This window comes from Tachyglossus aculeatus, chromosome 1, assembly GCF_015852505.1.
Source record: "Tachyglossus aculeatus isolate mTacAcu1 chromosome 1, mTacAcu1.pri, whole genome shotgun sequence".
Lineage (NCBI taxonomy): Eukaryota > Metazoa > Chordata > Mammalia > Monotremata > Tachyglossidae > Tachyglossus > Tachyglossus aculeatus.
The window spans coordinates 96,776,722-96,798,896 of NC_052066.1; the positions used below are offsets into that span (position 1 = coordinate 96,776,722).

At 45.0% G+C, this 22,175-nt stretch overlaps 1 protein-coding gene across 13 annotated transcripts in view; it reads left to right on the forward strand.

Annotated features, from left to right (window-relative positions):
* The window catches only part of TRIP12 (thyroid hormone receptor interactor 12), a 154,454-nt gene that overhangs the window by 73,974 nt on the left and 58,305 nt on the right, over window positions 1–22,175 (forward strand). For 12 of the 13 annotated variants that reach the window (XM_038763049.1, XM_038763299.1, XM_038763442.1 and 9 more), the window contains 4 exons: window positions 1,755–1,891; window positions 13,767–13,850; window positions 15,201–15,296; window positions 18,519–18,667. In XM_038763049.1, the coding sequence (XP_038618977.1) occupies window positions 1,755–1,891; window positions 13,767–13,850; window positions 15,201–15,296; window positions 18,519–18,667 (466 nt within the window). The remainder of the gene's footprint in view (window positions 1–1,754; window positions 1,892–13,766; window positions 13,851–15,200; window positions 15,297–18,518; window positions 18,668–22,175) is intronic. The other variant, XM_038763848.1, reaches the window with a different exon arrangement.

Sequence of the window (22,175 nt, forward strand, 5' to 3'; positions counted from 1 at the left end):
TCTCTCGGCCTGTGTCAGTTTATCAGGAGCTGCCAGGGAGCCTGTTTTCTGAAGGGTTTGTGGAAGTAGCCAAGCAAATGCATTTTCTGGCTTCTCTACCCTCCTCCTCTAATCCTATTTTTCTATTTTTCTCAAGAGAGTGCTTTCCATTAGAAAGCTGCAGATGCCATCCTAGATAACCTGCAGAGTTAATCCTTGTGAACTTTTTGTCTTATATTGCATATTTCAATATTGAACCTGTAGACTGCAAGCTTGTTATGGGCAGGGAACCTGTCTAATTGGGTTGTATTGTACTCTCCCGATCATTTAATACAGTGCTCTGCACACAGTAAGTGCTCAGTAAATACCACTGATTGATTTAAAGTCACAAGTTTTCCTATCAGTTAATCAATCAGTGAACCGTATTTATTGAGCATTTCCCATGTGCAGAGCACTGCAGTAAGCGCTTGGGAAAGAAAAATGCAAGACATGATCCCTGCCCACAAGGAGCTCCAGGTCTGTGGAAGGAGACAGACATTAAAGTAGATTAGAGATCAGGGAAATAATAGAGTATATAAGGCTAAATATGTATAACTGTCGTGGAGCTGGAGTAAGTGTCAGAGTGTTTTTAAGGCTTCAGTTTTACTGAGAAATAAAATTTGTTCCTTTATAATCAAATTATAGCGCAAATGTAACTTTTCATTAAAGCACAAGGAGCAAATGGAAGAACTAGTAATAAAGTAAAACAGAGAATCAGTAATACAGATTCTTTCAAAATTATCCGGACACCAGGCTGACTTGGACCAATGCAAATACATCCTTACGTAATTTTCTGCTCAACCAACACCGCTTCTCATCTTCTCATGGACGCTGCTGCCCTTTGACCCCATCAACTGTTCTAGACCTTAAACTTCTTCCTGAAGCCCAAACGCTACCACCTCCAACGAGTCACCATGGCCCTTTTCAAAGGATGTGCGGACTGCCTGGATCTGATTTTAAAATTTTATAAAATTTTTTGATTTTCTCCACAGTTTTATGCGGTGTGCAAACTGTAATGACAACTTTCAACGCTGTATTCTTTATGAAAGTCTATGGCTCTTTGAGGGGGATTTCCCTGGTGTAATGTGTAATCCTGGTCTTTTGTCTTACTGTTTATTGGTCCTTAGTATTTTGAAGATTCCGCAAAACAACTCATGATCTTTGGGTGGCATTTTACTTATATTCTGCCAGAGCCCCATCAACTGTGGGTGGCAGTTTCTGGATGACAACTTCAGACTATTGCAAAACACATTTTTTTTGTTTTGTTTTGGTTTTGTTCCGTGATGATCATAGCTTGGGAAGTTGGAAGAGTTTCCTAACAGCTTGTTTCCTCAGACGTAGCTGCAAAGAATAGCTGGACCAATGCAATCCATTTCAATTTTCTTTATTTCATTGGTGATGGAGAACAGATTTTTTTGTTTAAACAAGGCATATTTATTCGGTGAAGATTTACTCAACTAGCTTGAAATGGTGCTAAAATGTTCCAGTAGACCAGCTATTTAACCTGGGAAAATAGGTTTGGAAAAAATGGATTTCTTTTTTCTTCTTCCTTTTTGTTTCCTTCTTTAATGTACCAGCGAGTACCGGTCTACTCCCTGAGCACATTTTGGAAAATGTCACATCCCTGTTAGGTTTGAATGTAGTCCAAAATGTGTGCTAAAATGCATGGAGCGAGTACTAATCTTGATGGCAGTTACGGTAATTGTTGATCCTGGCTATGACATTTGCTTACTTAGTCGGCGAGGCTCTGGCCTGGGCAAGAGAGGAGCAGCTGAGGCTCGCCGACAGGAGAAAATGGCAGATCCTGATACCAACCAGGACGGAGTCAATTCTTCAGCTGCCCGGACGGATGAAACACCCCAAGGAGCTGCAGGTAAGCAAGCCCCTAATCCTTCGCCTTTTTCAGTAGACCCCATGTGCAGACTTGGCCTTCTCATACCCAAGGTCAGTGGAGTCAGTCAGTCAATTGTATTTGTTGAGCACTAACTGCGTGCAGAGCACTGTACTAAGCACGTGGGAGAGTACAATAAAGCAATATGACAGGCACCCGCCCTGCCCACAAACGAGTTTACGGTCTAGAGAGGAGAAGGAACACCAGCAAGGCTACTGAAATGGAGCTAGTTTTTTTGGCAGCCCTGAGGTTGGCTCTGTGAAGTTCAGTCAGTAATCTTCTGTGGTTTAAACTGCACTGCTTGCAGTGCAGAAAAAAGATTACTACTCAAATATGTTTGGTTACAAATTTGTAGGGAAGTTCTCTTGGCTGATGATGATCTACTGTCTACTAATAGGCACATATATTCTATGCAAGTTGGAATTCTTTTAGGGCCTCATCTTCATCACTTGAGTTGAAGGGCCTGCCGAGGAATGACCTGCTGAAATATTCTATCAGTCAGTCAATCAGTGATATCTATTGAGCGCTTACTGTGTGCAGAGCACCGTAGTAAGCGCTTGGGAGAGTACAACAGAGTTAATCCAATCGTATTTCTTGAGCATTTACTGTGTGCAAAGTACTGTACTAAGTGCTTGGGAGAGTACAATAAACAACAGACATTCCCTGCCCACAAGGAGCTCACAATCTAGAGACTTACACGATGACTATTCCTTTCCGTCTAGCAAAAATGTAACTATATGCAGTTAGGTTTCTGCAATATTTAGCTCACTGTTTTCGCAGCAGGATATGATTACCATCTCCCGGCCTTAAAATGAGAAACACAACTAGATTGGGGAATAGTACTACTGACCCATATAGTTTTTAGCAGATACCTCTTTTGGTGGTGACTCTCTGCAGCCTAAATCAAGTAATAGAGATGTTCAGTGACTGGCTCCATCATCCAGGAGGGATTAAGACTTCTCTTGTGTCTTCGACTGGCTTGTATGGGTGGCTTTCCGGGGATACTCCTGCTTTGGGACACAGCTGCTTCTCCCAGGTATTTAGGTATTGGAATATATTTGAAAATCCTGATTTATCCCATTTCTGGGTTTGGCTCTTTGAGGTTTAGAGATTAATGTAGTTAGCAACTTCATAGGGGAGAAAAATGGGTTTCTTTTAGGTACTTATTTTTCTGACCAGTTTCCCCCAAGTTCATTAGTCTTTAATAGCTCTCTCAATCAATCTGTCAATGTATTTATTGATCGCTAATGGCGTGCAGAGCACTGTACTAAGCACTTGGGAAAGTACAATGTAACAGAGTTGGTAGACACATTCCCTGCCCATAAGGAGCTTATTCCAATGCATCATTCATTGACTTTACATGGAAATAGATCATACTGTGGGTTAATTTTGATCTTCAGATCTCTTTTCTGAACATATTTGATAATTTAGTCTTGGAGTTCCGTAGTAGTTACCAGCATGAACATGGAAGAAGCAGCATCTCCGAAAGCAATGGTGTTGAGGACTTAGATGCAGCCCAAATGACGGAGGCCAAGGCTCCGATTTTGTTGATATGTATTTTGAAAATGTCATGTTTCAAGTTTTCTCATTTATTCCACTATTTCCAATTTATTCGGATTGCCACGCACAAACGTGAGGTCTTAGGAAACTGAGAAATGCAGCGTGGCTCAGTGGAAAGAGCACAGGCTTGGGAGTCAGAGGTCATGGGTTCAAATCCCGGCTCTGCCGCTTGTCAGCCGTGTGACTTTGGGCAAGTCACTTAACTTCTCTGTGCCTCAGTTACCTCACCTGGAAAATGGGGATTAAGAATGTGGGCCCCACATGGGACAATCTGATCACCTTGTATCCTCCCCAGTGCTTAGAACAGTGATTTGCACAGAGTAAGCACTTAACAAATACCAAAATTATTATTATTATTGTTTTTATTATTAGCCACAGGGGTGTCTGTTGCCATTCAGGTCGCAGAGCTATTTTGTCCTGTGACCCCAGACTGCAGCCTCTGCCTCTGCCCAGCCAGGTCTCAGTATATAGAGCTGGGCCCATGGTACTGAGGGGAAAAAATGTAGACGGCTCAGTGCAACCACCCCCATTACCTCAGAAATAACTCCAGTGCGGACGGACCTTTTTTCCCCCCCCCTTCTCCACCGTCCCCCTTAACCATTGGTGCCTGAGCTGGCTCCTCGGAAATTGCCCGAGCCAAAGTGCCTGACTGTATTTTCATGGGCAAAGTGTGCGAGAGATTCGCTCTGTGACGCTCACACTCATGGATACAGTGTCACCACCACCACCAGCGTCGTCTTCGCCCCGAAGGACAACTCAACTACTTTAGTCCAGCCAGTGTCCTGAAAGACAATGGAGGTACTCTGTGTTAATTTCCATGATTCTTCCTTGGTGAAATGAGAATGAAAGTATACAACCCAGCTGGCATGGTCAACATGTATCACCTGGGTGTATAAAAGTGGGGGGGAAGGAGCCAATGCTAGAGTAAACAAAAGAGGCTACGCTGGTAGTTCAATGAAGAGGAAGTTTTGCTCTTCCCGCCTCTTATCACTAGCTTTGTAAAGAATCGTCAATCTAGTGACATCTGTGCCTTTGTTACCCCATCTGTAAACTGGGAGTCTTTTTGTTCCTCAGTGGGGCTACTTAGACATGAATTGACAAGTAAGTCCTTGGGAGAAAGGATAGTAAGAGAACTTAGGAAGCAGAATTCTGTGCAGGAAAGAGCCACTTTGGATTTGCTTTGAAGTAAGCTCCTTCCAATATAAAATACGACATAGAAGTATTTAGAGTTGTCCAGTTGGTTGAACCATTCCACATCTTACGGTCTACTGATTCTTATCTCTTGGTGTGTGTTTTTTGTTTTGTTTTGTTTTTTTTTAAAGCAAGTGCAGCTAAACCTAGGTTTTGGGCATCATTAAAATTCCAAATAATCAGCTTTTGTACCAGGACCATGCTCAGGATGGTGTCCAAGTTTGGAAGTCATGTCTGTTCACTCTTACACTGCATTGGGCCCGAGCATCCTCTTTGGTACATAGAGTTGTCTTTTTGGCTGGAGGACCAGCTTGAAGAACCAGCTGGTGCTGTGCTGCTACCATTTCTGCCTTCTGTTGGGCCTGAGTGATGCCGCTCTGTTTTTGCAGTGCAGTACTCTGTCATTGCCTTTTAGACTGTGAGCCCACTGTTGGGTAGGGGCTGTCTGTATATGTTGCCAACTTGTACTTCCCAAGCGCGTAGTACAGTGCTCTGCACACAGTAAGCGCTCAATAAATACGATTGATTGATTGCCCGAAGGCACGAGAGCACTTGGAATAAGGGCTAGCTGTCTAGGAGTAGTAGTAGCGGCAGCAGCAGCAGCAACATTTACTTGAACATACACTTAGAGTGGCACACTGCTCCGGGAGCTAGGGAAGTACATACAGGTGGTATGTTCTTGCCCACAAAGCGCTTAGAGCGTGGCAGGGGAGACGGACGTAAAAATTTCGACAACAAGAGTGGTCGAAATTAAAATGAATCGAGAGGACAGGTATATGTGAACGGTAAGGAGACTTAAGTTCATAAGTGCTAGATTAGGCTGAGGCGATGAGATAGCTCAGCGGGCTGGGGATAAATCAGGGAAAATATGTTGGAGGAGGTGGGATTTTAGGATTTGAGTGTCAGGATTGTTGTGGCTTGCCCAGTGTGGGGAGGGAGAGCGTTCCAAGCCAAGGAAACAGTGGGAATGAGGGGTTAGAGGTGGGGGACGCGGGAGTGACGTATACAGTTAGAAGGCCAGCTTGGAAGGAGCAGATACAGTGAGTTGGGGAATGGTGGGAGAAAAGAGCAGATGGGTAAATTGGGGCTGGAAGGTGGAGAGCCTTTGAGCTGGTTTGAGAGAAGTTTTTGTTTTATACCAAGTGACACGGGGAGCCTGTGAAAGGTTGGGAGAAGTGGAGAAATGTGGACTGGGTGATGATTGAGGTTATATTATACTTTCCCATGTGTTTAGCACAGTGTTCAATAAATATGATTGATTAGATGATCTGGGCAGCAGCATGTAGCATGATTGTGGGTAGGGTGTGGGGAAGGTGGGAAGGCTGAAGGCTGGGAGGCCAAAGAGGAAGCTAATGCAGAAGTATAGCTGGGGGCCAGACTGGAGCTTTTACCAGAGAAGCAGCATGGTTCAGTGGAAAGAGCATGGGCTTCGGAGTCAGAGGTCATGGGTTTTAATCCCGGCCCCACCACCTGTCAGTTGTGTGACTTTGGGTAAGTCACTTCACTTCTCTGTGCCTCGGTTTCCTCATCTGTAAAATGGGGATTAAGACTGTGAGCCCCACATGGGACAAGCTTGATTACCTTGTGTCCCCCTAGTTCTTAGAACAGTGCTTGGCACATAGTAAGTGCTTAACAAATACCAGCATTGTTGTTATTATTATTATTATTTACCACGATGACTGGGTGGAGAGGATGGGATGACTCATGGAGGGGTTAGTGGGGAGAATAGTCAGGGTATGGCAGTGGACTGAATGTGAGAGGTGAGTGATAGCGAAGAGTCAAGGATGATTCCTGGGATGGGGAGGGTGGTGGGGTTGCAACTGAGATGGATAAGTTAGGGGGAGGAGTGAGGAACTCTGTGGACTTGAAGATACTGGCAGGACATTCAATTGGAGGTGTCCTGGAGGCAAGAGGAAACACAATTGCAGGTCAGGCAAGATGTCAGGGCTGTTGTCTACCATGTTCCCAGAACACTCCTACCCTCTCCTAACCATTTTAGAGAATCTGGCACCTCTGGCCAGAACTCTTGTGGGAATAGGGAGCTAGTCTTGGCAACTTTGCTGTGCATACATCACCTGTCAGTTCGAGGTCAAAGCGGTCGGTGATTCATGAAACATTTCTTCTAGAAAACGTTATCCTTCTTCTTTATACTCCCCCATTCTGGTCCTCCCCCGACCCAGCTCCTTCCAAAATCTACTTTTCAAGTCACCTTATTCTCTAAATCTTAGATGAGACCCTAAGCAGAATTTAAGGAATACCAAAGGAAAGACGTAAGACTGGGCAGGGCTCGTAATCCATTTGCCCTCTGCGTGACTGCTAAGCTCTCACCCCATTCTGAGTTCTTGTTTCCGGCTTCTGGAAATTTCAATCTGATCAATATCTCTTAGGCCTGCGCTTTTACGAGGACAGCCTGGATTCACTTTTACCTTAGCAGCATTCTGCTGACACTGCCTAGGAGCAGGCCTTGGATGTGGGTCTGAATTTGGAGACGTCGCCTCAGCATAGGGCTTTAGCGACTCTTGCTGTTGGAAGAGCTGAAGTCTAGCTAGCAGGTCTCTGCTCTAAGTACATATTCTGAGCTGAGCACCAAATCTTGGAGAGCAGGGGTGGATTCACCCAGGGGCTTAGGGAGTTGTAGCCATCGGCCCTGGGCCGAGAAGAAAATCCTCGATGTTCCTCCCAGAGACCGGTGACTCCAACTGTGGGCTTCCTGGACTCTTCCAACGTAGCTGCCGATTGGCACCTTATGAAGATGGCGCCCAAAATGGACCTTCCTGAAATTCCCGCCAGGCATGACCGAAGTCAGAAGGAATGGGGTGGGGAGGTACTGGCATTGACCAGTCCTCGCTTCCCCTGAGCACATCACCTGTCGACACTGCCCACTCCAGTTCCCTCTGACCACTGTGCGTGTAACACAGCCAGTATACATTTGTCTGTGGTAAAGAATCAATCAATCCATCGTATTTATTGAGCGCTTACCGTGTGCAGAGCACTGTACTAAGCGCTTGGGAAGGACAAGTTGGCAACATATAGAGACAGTCCCTACCCAACAGTGGGCTCACCGTCTAAAAGGACTGAAGAGCATGAAGAGCAGAGTAAAGAAGGGCATGGCTGATGGAGGAGCAGAGGGGGCCATGTGTTGGGCAGCTCCACTCCTCGTGGCATTATCTTGGGCTGGCCCTGGGTCTATTTCTCCTGCTCCCCAGGCTATTCAGTAGCCTCCCATGGAGCCACAGCCCCAGGGATGAGGCAAACTGCTGCAGTGCTCCAGGCATCTCTGTCTCTGGCTGCTCCAGCCAGCCGTAGTTCCATAGTCTTTGGGTACAGCCCCGACTGTGGGAGTCACTCCAGCCACCCCTCAGTTAACCTTGCTGTGCCCTGGGTCTGGCCTGTGGTCTCCATTGATGATCAAATACGATTGATGATGATGTGGTCTCGGATGGCTGAATCTCTGCGTTCTGGGTCAGGGGCTGCTGCTGAAAGCCCCATCCTTCGCTCCTCGCCTTCCTGTGCCTCCTTTTCCTCACTGCCCCAGCTTGTCCGTCCCACCTCTGATCTGACATTAGCGGTGTAATGTGAGCAGAACTGGTGGTCTTAGATTTTTGCTGAACCCTGAAGAGCAACATGGAAAGAGCAAAGGCTTGGGAGCCAGAAGACCTGGGTTTAAATCCCAACTCCATTCATTCATTCATTCATTCGTTCAGTCGTATTTATTGAGCCCTTACTGTGTGCAGAGCACTCTACTAAGCGCTTGGGAAGTACAAGTTGGCAACATATAGAGACGGTCCCTACCCAACAGCGGGCTCAGAGTCTAGAAGGGGGAGACAGACAACAAAACAAATTAACAAAATAGAATAAATATGTACAAGTAAAATAAATGGAGTAATAAATATGTACAAACATATATAGATATATACAGGTGCTGTGGGAAGGGGAAGGAGGTAAGGTGGGGGGAGGAGGGGGAGAGGAAGGAGGGGGCTCAGTCTGGGAAGGCCTCCTGAAGGAGCTCCACCTCTTTCCTGCTATGTGACTTGGGCAAATCACTTCCGTGCTTCAATTTCCTCACCTGTAAAATGGGGATTCAGTGCCCATTTTCTCCGCCTCTTAGATTGTGAAACCCATGTGGGACAGGGGCTTTGCCAGATTTGATTATATTGTATTTACCCCAGTGCTTAAGTAGAGTGCTTGGCACATAGTAAAAAACAATCAGTATTATTATTGGTAATCATTATTGCTTGAGTTTTGGTAGGGTGGTGGAAAAATAGGGAATGGGGAGGTGGGGAGTGGGAAAGGCCACAAGAACTGGCCAGGCCAAACCTTGGTGGAGTTTGATCTGGCCCTGTTGTAGAGCTGCCTTTTTCCTCTGCCGTTCCCTGAATTCTTGAGTTTGGCTCCTGTTCTGGGGCTACAGATGACTGCTCAAATTAGGGTGAAATGAGGAGATACAAAGCGTGCAAACTGGCCAGGAGAAGAGAGGATGATTAAGGGGGAGAAAGCCGGTAAAGAAACGTGAAAGCATCAGTTGGGAGTTTGTTTGACACAGTGAGATGTGGCGAGCCATTGGAGGGTTTTGAGGAAAGGAGTTCCAAAGGGTGTTTTTAAGAGATGGCTCAAGTAGCTATATGTAGGTTAGGCTGACAAAGGGAGGGTTAGAAGCAGGGCATCAGGAACAGTTGTTTATTTTTCTCTCAAAAGCATATTCCACATTACTTAAACTTTATTGTGATGTACCAGGAATGAATTCTGGTTAGGTAAGCATTTTTTTTTCCTCTTTTTTTGTGGGGACGGGGGAGAGGGAAAGGAGGCGGTTGGGTAGGGGGAGTGGGGGAAGGTTTGAGGTTCAGCAGAAACCCCCGAAACCTGAGCTATTTTATAGACACATGAAGAGCAGTGCTGGAAGTAAGCTGACTCCGGGATAAGAAAAAGTTCCAGACCAGGTGACTGGGGGTGATGAGGACAGTGTGGGTGTCAGGCCAGGGAGGGGCTGCCATCACCTGGCCCTGCTCCCAACCCCAGCGATCTGCTGTCCCCCTGGCTATTTACAGCTGCAGGTCCCACAGCTAGACAGTTCTGGTGGGTTTTTTCCTCACCTTTTCCCTTCTCCCACACCACATCCTCACTTGATTTCTAATCTCCCCAACTGATCTATGCTATCTAAGCACTTCTGTGAAATCTATGCACTTAAGTACTCACCGTCCCCACCATCCCCAACACTTATCCATGTTAAGTAGCGTACTGTTTCATTTCCTCCTATTTAAAGCGTACTTTACTGTCTGTCTTCCCACTAGATTGCAAGCTCAATGAGGGCAGGGATTATGTCTGCAGTGCTCTGCATACAGTGAGGCAGTCAGTAGACAGTATTGATCGTTTGACTCTCATTTTACTCCAGCCCTAAGGCCCTGGACCACATGCCCGGTCTCCTCGGTGGGTAATCAATCAGTTGTATTTATTGGTCACTTACTGTGTGTAGGACTTCAATATGTAGACACTGTACTAGGCACTTGAGAGTTCAGTATAACAGATTTGGTAGACGTGTTCCCTGTCCACAGGGAGTTTACAATCTGGGGTGGAGGGCGTCAGTCGGAAATATAATTAAATAACAGATATGTACATGAATGCTGTGGAGGAGTGAATGAAGGGCAGAATTCCAAGTACAAGGGTGATGCAGAAGGGGGGAGAGAGCAGGGAAAATGAGGGCTTAGTCAGGGAAGGCCTCTTGGAGGAGATGTGATCTTAGTAAGGCCTGGAAAATGGGAGAGTGATGGTCTGCTGGATGTAAAAGGGGAGGGAGTCCCAGGCTAGAGTCAGGAGATGGGTTAGGGGTCAGCGGGGAGAGAGATGAGATTGAGGTACAATGAGTAGGTTGGCATTAGAGGAATGAAGCATGCGGGCTGGGTTGTAGTAGGAAACCAGTGAGGTATGATATGAGGGGGCAAGGTGCTTGAGTGTTTTAAAGCGGGTGGTAAGGAGTTTCTGTTTGCAGAGGGGTTAGGCAACCACTGGAGGTTCTTGAGTGGGGAAACATGGACTGAACTTTTTTCCTTTTTGAGAAGGGGTCTGGGCAGTAGAGTGAAGTATAGATTACAGTTAGGGAGGCAGGGAGGTCTTAGAGAGTCTGATGCAATAGTCAAGTCAGGATAGGATGAGTGCCTAGAACAGCATAATAGCAGTTTATTTGGAGAAGAAAATGCAGATTTTAGCGATGTGAAGATAGCACCGACAGGATATGTTGGCAGGTTGAATATGTGGGTTGAATGAAAGAGATGAGTTGAAGATAATGCCAAGGCTTGTGAGACGGGGACGATGTTGGTGATGTCGACCAGTCATGGGACTGTGAGGGGGAGGACGGGTTGGGTGGGAAGATGAGGAGCTCTGTTTTGGATATGTTAAGTTTGAGGTGGCAGCGGGACATCCAAGCAGAGATATCCTGAAGGCAGGAGTAAAGACGAAACTGCGGAGGAGAGAGATCAGTACTGGAGAATAGAGATTTAGGAATCATCCCCGAACAGATGGTAGTTGAAGCCGTGGGAACAAGTGAGCCTTCTCCAGGGAGAGGTTGTGGATAGAGAATAGAAGAGGACCCATAACCGAGCCTTGAGGAACTCCCACATTTGAGGGTGAAAGGCAGAGGAGGAGCCTGTGAAAAAGACTGAGAAGGAACGGCCAGAGAGATGAGGAGAACCAGGAGAGGACAATGTCAGCAAAGTCAAGGTTGGGTAATATTTCCAGAAGGGGGTAAATTGACAGGGTCGAAGCCAGCTGAAAAGTCGAGGAGGATTAAGGAGTAGAGACCATTGGATTTGGAATGCGTCAGTAGCTGCATTTTTTTTTCCTAAAGAAACTTTAAAGACCTATTACAATTTCACAGTTTTCCTAGTAATAGGTTTGAAATAATTTCAGCAACCTATAAACAAAGTCTTTCATCACCAAATTCATAAATGAGCAATGATTAGGCCCCACTTTACACACCTGGACAGCATCTTAACAATTTTCTGTATCCTTTATTGCAGATTCGGGGGGGGGGGCAGTGCTTTTTTTTTTTTTTTTTTAAACATTTTGAGGCAAAAAATTCTCAGCCTGGTGGGGTGGGGATTTTTGTGTGGCTGCTTTGTCCTTGAAGAGCATAAAAGCACTTGCATTGGTCATTTTCATTTCACCGTCCAAGGGGACATTAAAGGAATTTCATTTATGCAGGCAGTTTTACCAATTAACTGATAGTTCCAAATCCAAATACCTCCATTCTTTCCAACTCTGGGGAAATGAGAGAGATGAGCTACTAGATTGTGCATGAAGAATATAGGAGTTTGGCCCAGTTATTTCACCTTTCTGTATTTGCTGATTCAAACTGGTTTATGCCCCCCTGCCTTATGCAGAATGAAAATGATGTCTTCACTATAGATTTGATACCAAGCACTTTTACAAGATGTTTGGGATCCAATATGTGGTCTCAACCATGCTGAGGGGAACTAGATGCTCACTGTTTTATTCGTCCAATCATGCCGATAGCCAGAGGCTAGTTCGAGGTGGATTTTTGCCTCGCAGAGTAGGCTGCTGTGTTGCAGGCATGCCGGTCCTGTCCTGTCTTGGTCAGAAGAGTATCTCTCTTATATGGCTCATTACTAGTTGGTGGTCAGATGGGCGATGTGGGATGTAGTTGGGAGGGCCCCCTAATAGGTGAACTGTTTCATTTTTCACTAGTTTCAGCATCTAGGTGATCTCTCTTGGTCACCTCTATGTAGTGCTTCACTGTAGTTAAAAACTAGACACAGCTCGCATGCCATTACATTCAACCTGGGAAGACAGGACCTAATCGGAGCTCAGCCTGGGGATGGAAAAAGCGCTGGGCCTCTGGGACTCGAGTCCAGAAGACGAGATGAACCAGAGTGTTTAGAGCGTATGCCACTTGGACAGAAATTGTCCCAAAATACTCATTTCAGGGCTGGTGTTCCCTCCTCCTGCTAACATCCCCTTAGTCTTTCCTCAGCCCTGTCCAGCTAAACTCAGGACCAGATTCATTCAGGAATGAGTTTCAGAAAGACCAGCTGAGAATCCATTCCTTGTGGATGACCTACAGAATGTGGGCTTGTGTGCTGGAGTTCTAGTGTATAATGATGTATGATTACCTTGGCATTATCCTTGACTCATCTCTCTCATTCAACCCACATATTCAGTCTGTCAACAAATCCTGTCAGTTCTGCGTATACAACATGGCTAAAATCCGCCCTTTTCTTTCCAACCAAATTGCTACTGCTCTGATCCTGTCCTATCCTATCCCGCCTTGACTACCGCATTGTCCTTCCAACCTCCGACCGTCCCGTCTCTCCCCACTCCAGTCCTTACTTTTACTTTGCTGCCTGGGTCATTTTTCTAAAAACAAACAAAAAAAACCTGTTCTGTTCACATCTTCCCCCTCCTTAAAAACCTCCAATGTCTGCCCATCCACCTCTGCATCAAACGCAAGTTCTTTACCATTGGCTATAAAGCACTCAATCAGCTCTCTCCCTCCTGTCATACCTTGCTGATTTCCTACTAAAACTCAGCCCGCACTCTTCACTCCTCTGAGCTGTACTTTGATCTTGTCTACCTCATTACCAACCCTTTGTCTACATCCTCCCATCCTCCTTCATATATGACAGACCACCACTCTCCCCGCCTTTAAAGCCATGTTAAAATCACACCTCCCAAAGAAGCCTTCCCTGACAAAGCCCTCATTTCCCCTTCTCCCTCTCTCTTCTGCATCACCTATGCACTTGGATCTGTACCCTTTAAGCACTTGATAGTCACCTCAGCTTCTTAGCACCTAAGTATATAGTCATAAATTATTTTAGTGCCTGTCTCCCCCTTAGACTGGAAGCTCCTGGAGGGCAGGGAAATGTGTCTACCAACTCTGTTGTATTGTACTCTCCCAAGCGCTTAATATAGTGCTCTGCACACAGTAAGCGCTCCATAAATAGCATTGATTGAGTGATTACATCTTGCACTTTTGGTTACACAATGAGTAGCTGAGGACCTCAACATTGTGATCCTTTGTGATCTGTAAAATTTAGCCAATCATACGGTGATTAAGTAACCCTCCCCCCCTCCCCCCCTTTTTTTTTCTTTCCAGCTTCTAGTTCTGTTGCTGGGGCTGTAGGCATGACCACCTCTGGTGAGAGTGAGTCAGATGATTCAGAGATGGGAAGACTACAAGGTAAAAACAAGACAGTTATTGGGCTTACAAGATACTGCTGGTAAATGAGCCCACCTTCGGGTCTCCGGTTCAAACTGTTCCTTTGCTGAACTTCATTCAGTTGGCCTCATTTGCTCTGCTTTTTTATCATCCGATCATTTTCCAATAGCTATGTGTTTCCTTCTGCAGTAGTTACAGGTGCCTACACAACTGAGACATGGGGATTTGGTAGTTTTTGTGGCCACTGCCTCTTATTATTTTTGTTTCTAGTATAGAAGCAGGAAAGGAAAGCCTTGCAGAGCCAGTGTATGTTATTTATAGACAACAATATATATTTTTTTAAAGCTGATTCTTTGTCAGAAGTGGTAGTAATTCACCAATTCACATTACAGTAATCTTATTTAGCATTGTAGCAGTGACCTGTCATACCAAAATCAGTCCTACAAAACTGGAACATTATACAGTTTAGCCTATTAAGAACAGAGTGCTGAAACTCTGTAATGTAGGTATTCTTACTAGTAGCTTTTAAAAATGAAGGAAAAGCACTGTGACTTTGTGATTAAAATGCTGCTGCACTGACTTTTAAAGTAGATGCATTTCCTTGAGGCTCTCTTTTGCTGGAAATTTAACAAGTTCATATGTTTAAAATTATTATCAAGTGCTTTGATATGCTTATAGCCCTCTTCTGAAGGAAGGGATAGTCTAATTATGCATTTTTTTAGCATCAACAACAGGCTTTGAATCTTTGAGTAGTTAATTTTCCAGCTGTCAGCAGCCTGAAACTCACAAGCAACATTATCGATGAAATAATTTCAAATGGCTTGTGCATAGACAGTTGACTTCTGTGATTGTCTCTTATCTACTCTAAAGACATAGACGATAGTTAACCAGGGAGACCAATAACTGGTTCTCTGAACCACTGGAAATCGCCTAGCCTGTTCTTGAGTATTTTAAGAGTTTTTCTAGGATTCGGTCATGCCGACATTACCGTGACTCCTTACAGATGGAGAAATGACAGTAAGAGTTCATGATCAGAAAGAAGTTGGGGATGCTGTCATGTAGCAATTCAGGGCGAGCACTCCTTACAGTGAGGTGCATTATTGGGGTCTGTGTCTTATTGTGTTTGCCCCTCCCCAATTTTCAACTTCCAGATATAGGGCGATCCCTTTGGAGAATCCTCCAGAACATTTTCAAGAGCACCGAGAGGCTTTAGTTAGGCCCTGTAACATCAGAATAGAGAATTTGACCTTTATATATAGCAATAATTTTGAAGTGAACCATAGATTGTATTAGAAGTTTTTATGTATAATCAGTTGCATTAAGCCAGCTCATAATTTTCTTTTCTCTTTTTTTATTTTATTTTTTTTTTAGCTCTGTTAGAGGCTAGGGGTCTTCCTCCTCACCTGTTCGGCCCTCTTGGTCCTCGGATGTCACAACTTTTCCACAGGACAATTGGAAGTGGAGCTAGTAAGCCAATAGTTTTAATTAGTCCTCCCTTCCCCCTCCCATCTCCCTCAGCTCTCATTAGTTCAGTGTTGCCTTATTAGTTAGTTACCAAAGTAAATACCTAGGCTGGATTTCCACTCTCAAGATGAGTCTTTAAAAGACTTTCCTGGGTTCGTTTGACTGCAGCTTGCTTTTGTATTCCTCCCTCTCCCTCCCCACCATAGATTGTTGACCCTTGGAGTTAAACCCTACAGGTATTCCATTTAATTTTAAATACTGCTTGTTATGAGGTTCACCATGGGGAGACCCAAATGGATGATTTGAGGGTTATTTTAGTAGGAGGAAACATAATTGGGCACCTCAGTTTATTCCTTCTGGTCTTTAGTGGGAGATCTAGAGAGCAGTGCTTTTATTTCTCCATACTCTTCTACACTTAGACCTTAATTTCGGGAGACTGCCATTCGAGTGAAAATAGATTGTAAGGATTTAGGGGAGAGTAGTGTGGTTTGGGCAGTAATAAGGTCCAAAACATGCCGACAGTGACTGCGTCATCAAGCCTGTTCCCTGAGAAGCGGTTCAAGGTGGAACACTTTGATCTGAACCTTGGACAGAGTAATCTCTGCCTGCTGTCAGGAGAGTGAAGTGGGGCATGGGAGTCTTCTGATGCTACCAAACTCAGGCGCTCTGAAATTTCTTATCAAGATAACTACAGCCCTCTCCTGTCCCTGGGAATTGGCATAGGTTATAGAGCCTTAGTTATCACATCCTTTTTTATCCAAAGACTTCCCTTGAAACACCCAGAGGTCAAACACTCTCCCTCCCCTCACCCTCCTTCCCCACCTCTCCGTGTCTCCCCCACCCCCATGTACACACCTTGTGTCCCTAGTTGCGATGTCAGAAACAATGACACAGGGATTGAAATGTGGTGGTGGACCCAAATGGGAGACCCTTACATCACCACATGGAAAGTTTGGCCGAGTTGGGTAGTCACGTAGGACATTACATATCGTCAGTTATGTCTTGCTTGCGGGCCTAGGTGGTGCTCCCTCCTCTGTTTCCTTGGGGATACGCTAGCGGTGAAGTCGAGGTGATTGAGACCCATTTTGCAGTTTGGGGAAACTGAGGCACAGAAAAATCAAGGAATTTGTCCAAGGTGTCATAATGGGATCAGAGCCCAAATTTTTAGTTTTATTCCGGATGCTGTTCACCAGGCTAGGTTGCCTTTAGGGGTGCTTGTGTGACATTGAAGTTTTTTTGATTTTAAAAAGGTAGGCTGCTATGCTTGGAAGGAAGTATGACAAACAACTTTTCTTACTGTTATTTTTTTCCTGTTGGGCTAATCTTCTAGGAAGTATGCTTAACACGACTACTTCAGAATTTCAATATTTCACCAAACCTGGAGTGCAAAAATCAGTGCATAATTGTCTTTGTTGTATATTCTCCATGGCATTTTGAGCATGGGATCAGACCTCCTATGGAAATTTTGAGTCCAGTAAGCATAAATGCTTCGCCTTTCCAGGCCTTTCTAAGAACCTGGTGGCTTGTTTTTGGGCAGTGTCCCTGACTGCACGCCATCCTTTATTGTCATAATGACCATGTGATCTCAAGATTGCTTCTTTTTATAAGACTTTCATTCCCATCATTGCAGGAGTCCTGGGCAGGCTCCTTTAGAGCACCTAGAATCAGTATCCTTGCCTTAAATTTTACAATGGGCTCCACATGAACCGTTGCGCCTTGTATTAGCTTAAGTAAGTCTTGAGTTGTACGGTCCTCGTGACAGGCTACATTGAAGTGTAGTGGAAAGCTCATTTTCTGAAATGTCGGTTTTTCCAAACCAGGATGAGTTTGGGTAATGTTTTAACCTCATGTGGGCGGGCTTAACTGAACAAAACCAGGCCCGGGGCTGTCCGAGACCCAGGCTCATTTTATTTAGTGGTACCAGCTTTGTTTCTGTGAGCCGGCTCTGCTCCCAGTTAGTTCAGTTAGCCACATTTCTTCTTCCTGGGAAAGCAAGGGCCAGTCCTCGAAAGTCACCACCTGCTCTGTGACTTGAATCTCTGACCAACCGGGACCCACTTCTGATCTCTCTAAATCGGAGAAAGACTCAGCTTGGACTAAAACTCCCCGCCCTGGGGCCGGGAATGTGCCTGCCCTCCAGGGAAAACCAGGCTGCGTGGGCCATCGGTTTAATGGATGACAGCTCCTACTATGTCTGAAAGCTGTCAGCACTGACCATTTCCTTTTTTCACTTGCGCCTCTGCTCCTTTATCCTTCCCCTTTTCACTAGCTCAGGTGCAAGTCATGTTCATGTCTGCGCAGTGCTAAAGAAGGGCTGGATTGGGTTTCCATCGGGCAGCACTAGCCAGTGGCCAGAGTACCCAAGTGCCAAGTAGCCAAGTAGCCAAGCATGATGTTCAGAGGCCTTTTTTGCATGTTTTCAGTTTTCCACCTGGTTTGCCTCTGAAGCATTCCTTAACTGATGAGTGCTTTATTTCGTTGAAGGTGCATCTGTAACCCACTTCCACATTGCTGTAGTTTACCTGCATGCAGTCCACTGTAAAAACTTCCAGATCCCTGCATGGGATTACCGAATGGCTTGGGCTGGCAGAGTGAGGGAATCAAGTTGGTTCAGGTGTATAAATTCTACTCCAGCTGTCCTCACAGTACAGGGGAGACCCTGACAAGCATTCTTTCTGTCCCCTCTCTTTTTGTGGAAGACCCCACTTGACATGAGTGCTCTCCTGACTAATGGATGGTTTGTTTTATTTTGAGGTTTTTTTGTTGTATTTTTTTGGGTTGGGGAGAAGGTGCCGGGGGCACGGCAGTGGTTTTTCTCCTCAGGGCTACTGAGCTGGCTGACACCTGATTTAGGGAGATGAGGCAAAGGGATGGAAGAAATAAATGGGAGGTGAGAGAGAGGAGAAACAGTATTGCTGTCAGCAGCTTTCCTCTTGTGCTTCGTGGAGGATAGGGAGACTCTTGAAGAACTGAGGAGAAAGGACAAAAGCTCTAGTGAGGATCCCCTTCTTTGGGTTTGGATTTTTTGAACTGACTCTGTTCATCTGGCTAACTCAATTGTGTGTAACTGAATTTATCCCTAGTTGGTTTCGCCCTAGTATAGATCTGCCCTTCAAGCCTAGTCCAAACGAAAGAGGACCCCCTTCCCCCACCCCATCACCGGGACCATATTTGTGCCAAGTGGTAGCGTTCTCCGAGTAACAGCAGGTATTTTTTTATGCCTAGGTTCAAAGGCCCAGCAGCTCCTGCAAGGCCTGCAAGCCACCGATGAGAGTCAGCAGCTCCAGGCGGTGATCGAGATGTGTCAGCTGTTGGTCATGGGCAATGAAGAAACGTTGGGAGGGTTTCCAGTCAAAAGTGTCGTGCCAGCTTTGGTAAGAGTGACTTTTTTTGGCCGGATGGTTTTAAAAAGCAGTATTTCTCTTCGACCCAGAATGTGTTGTTTTCCGTACTTGCAATTGAAGAAAATCAAGCGCCTGTTAAGGTATATGATGCACAGACCTCTTGATCCGTTATTTTTCCACACTTGCAGTGAAAAAATCAAGAGTGTTAAGATATTTGGTGCTCAAAGCCTACTACAGACAGAGAGGATGGAGGCTATTGGTTCAACCCAGGTCATACTGCAGTGGGCCTTGGGGCAGGTGGCTTTGGCCCATATGGAGCTGTTCTCTTACTGTCAGAGTAAATACCAGCCGTCCCCTTGGGGCTATCGTTAAGGCCTTAATAGAAACAAGCAGTCCTGTTCAGTCAGAACAAGGGACATTGTCATGTGTTTTAAATAATTTGATTTAAATACTAGGAGGCTAAGGAAGAATAATGTAGACATCAACCTAGATAACGACCTGTGGTTCCTGTATTCCGGGCCTAACGCAACTGACAAGCGGCCTAAAAGAAACGTAACATGCAGGGCCTTCCCTCCTCTGAGAAGCAGAATGTTGTAGTGGCTAGAGCGTGGGCCTGGGAGTTGGAAGGTCATGGGTTCTAATCCCGACTTCACCACTTGTCTGCCGTGTGACCATGGGCAAGTCACTTCACTTCCCTGGGCCTCAGTTACCTCATCTTTAAAATGGGGATTAGAAAAACTGTGAACCCCACAAGGGACTGGGACTGTGTCCAACATGATTTGCTGGTATCCACCCCAGGGCTTGGTACAGTGCCTGGCACATAGTAAGCGCTCAACAAATTCCACAAATTATTATTATTCCCCCTTTGACAGGACTTAATGGATGTGTGTGTGCGTGTGCGCATGCATACATGCTTGCATGCATGCACGTCCGGCCTGCCAACGCTACCCTCTTACTCTAATAAATTGGGAACAATTTGGGGATTTTCTGGGGGCGGGGGAAAGAGAGAGGTATTGGGAAATGCTGGCAGTTTCTGTAGGACAAATAGGATGATAGGCATTGTAGAGATTTTTGAAAAATGCCAGCGATGTTGTATTAAAAGCCACGACGTTTCTCAGGTCCCTATCTACTGAAACATTTCCTTATATCTGGTATAACTCTGTTTTTCCTGCAAAACTAGGGAAACGGATCTGGGGAGAACCTATCTGTGTCCTCATTCCTATGCCCTTTCTATATCAAGGGGAATTTGAAATAGGAATGGGGAAAATATTCTTGGGCTTAAAATCAAGGTTTGGGGATCATTTTGAGTGGAAACTAAATTTATGACTCCCTCTGCCTTTCCCCTCAATTACGGCTTGCTCCCTTTGGCCTTCCTAGAATGGCAAGGGGTATTCAGCCCCCACCCCCCAACCCTTTTTTTTCTCCCCCCTCTTGCCTCCTTTCTGAGCAGCTGGACTGCATCAGGCCAAGAACATCACCAATCAAGAAGCAACATGGCCTAGAGGAAAGAGCACAAGCAAATGACTCAGAGGGCCTGAGTTCTAATCCCAGCTCCAGCACTTGCCTGCTGTGTGACTCTGGGCAAGTCACATGACTTCTCTGTGCCCTACTTCCTCATATGTAAAGTGGGGACTAAATACCCTACTTAAACCGTATGCTCCATGTGATTCAGGCACTGTGCGTGACCTGTTTATCTGGTATCTATCCCAGTGCTTAATACAGTGTTCAGCACACAGTAAGCAGTTAACAGGTATTGTGATTTTTATTAGTGCATCGTCCATCCAACCCAGTATTCTGCCTCCGATTGTAGTACTAGGGCACATGAAGAAATAGTGGTATGTTTACCCTCGTGGACATCCATTCTCCTATGTTCATAATTCATTGTCGTATTTATTGAGTGCTTATATTTATTGAGTGCTTACTGTGTGTAAAACACTGAACTAAGCTCTTGGGAGAGTACACTATAACAACAGACATTGCTGCCCACAACAAGCTTCTTACATCCTTAACTCCCCACTTTGAAAATATTATATGCACACCTGCAAATTACATCCATGAATTTATATCAGAACTTAATAATATTTTCTGCCTGCAACTCATTCTTTGTGCTTACCGTCCACTGTGTGAGCTGTTCTTCTTTTGCTTTGTTGTGAGCCTGTTGCCCTCAAACTTTGCCCTATTATGAGATATGGTAAACAGTAATTCAGTTGTATTTAATTCTTTTTATTCATTCATTCATGCGTATTTATTGAGCGCTTACTATGTGCAGAGCACTGTACTAAGCGCTTGGGAAGTACAAGTTGGCAACATCTAGAGACGGTCCCTACCCAACATTCATGCGTTCATTCACTCAATCGTATTTATTGAGCGCTTACTGTGTGTAGAACACTGTACTAAGCGCTTGGGAAGTACAAGCTGGCAACATATAGAGACGGTCCCTACCCAACAGCGGGCTCACAGTCTAGAAGGGGGAGACGGACAACAAAACAAAACATATTAAACTAAAATAAATAGAATAAATATGTACAAATAAAATAGAGTAATAAATACGTACAAACATATATACGTATATACAGGTGCTGTGGGGAGGGGAAGGAGGTAGGGCGGGGTGGATTCATTCATTCATTAATCGTATTTATTTCATCATTCTGTAAATGTCATTCATTTCCATTTTCCATCTTTGTCTTTCTAGACTGAAAAATTCTAATCTTTTCACTCTCCTCAAGAAGTTGTCACTCCATCTTCCCAGTCATCTTGGTTGCTCACCTCTGTGTCTTTATCATATCTATTTGGTATTTCTTAAAACTCGGTAACTGAAACTGAGTACAGTCTTCCAGGTTTAGATGAACGGTGATTCTTTTTTTCTAGTGGCATTACCTTGCATTTTTGTTCTCTTCCTGAAGTAATTCCACCTTTTGTTGGCTTTTTCTGCCATAGGACATTGGACCACTGGTAAGAGAGAATCAGTTGTTGAGCATTTAATCTAAATGTCTCATCGATTCATTCTGTTAGATAAGAAAAGTACATTAGAAGTTAATCATATTCGACCCTTATTACGTCCGTTGTTGTCGCAACCAAGAACCCATATTGGATTGCAGAGGGAAAAACGGTGCCAGAATTTTGTTCCCTAAGCAGCACACTGACCAACGACAGAATGCTAGAGAAGGAAGTCGAAGAAACCTCAATCAGTGAGAGGCTGGTGAGCGGGGTGTGGTGGCAATATGGTATCACACTCCAGGCCAAATTGAAGGTCTGTCCGGTCTTCTCAGTCAGTATCCCATATGCTCCTTGAGCAGTTCCATGAGTATCATTTACAGGCTATATTTCTATCAAATGGCACGACAGGATCACCTACAGATGAGATTTTTCTGGGTGTCTCCTGTCTCTCCTCTGTGTGGGTGTGTCCAAATATGCATGTGTATGTGAGACGTATGTACATGCATATAGTCGTAGTACTGAATAATACGTTCAGAAGCCCAAAGTAGAAATGAAGGTAGAAACAACTATAATAGGTAATATCTTCGTTATTTTTGTTTAC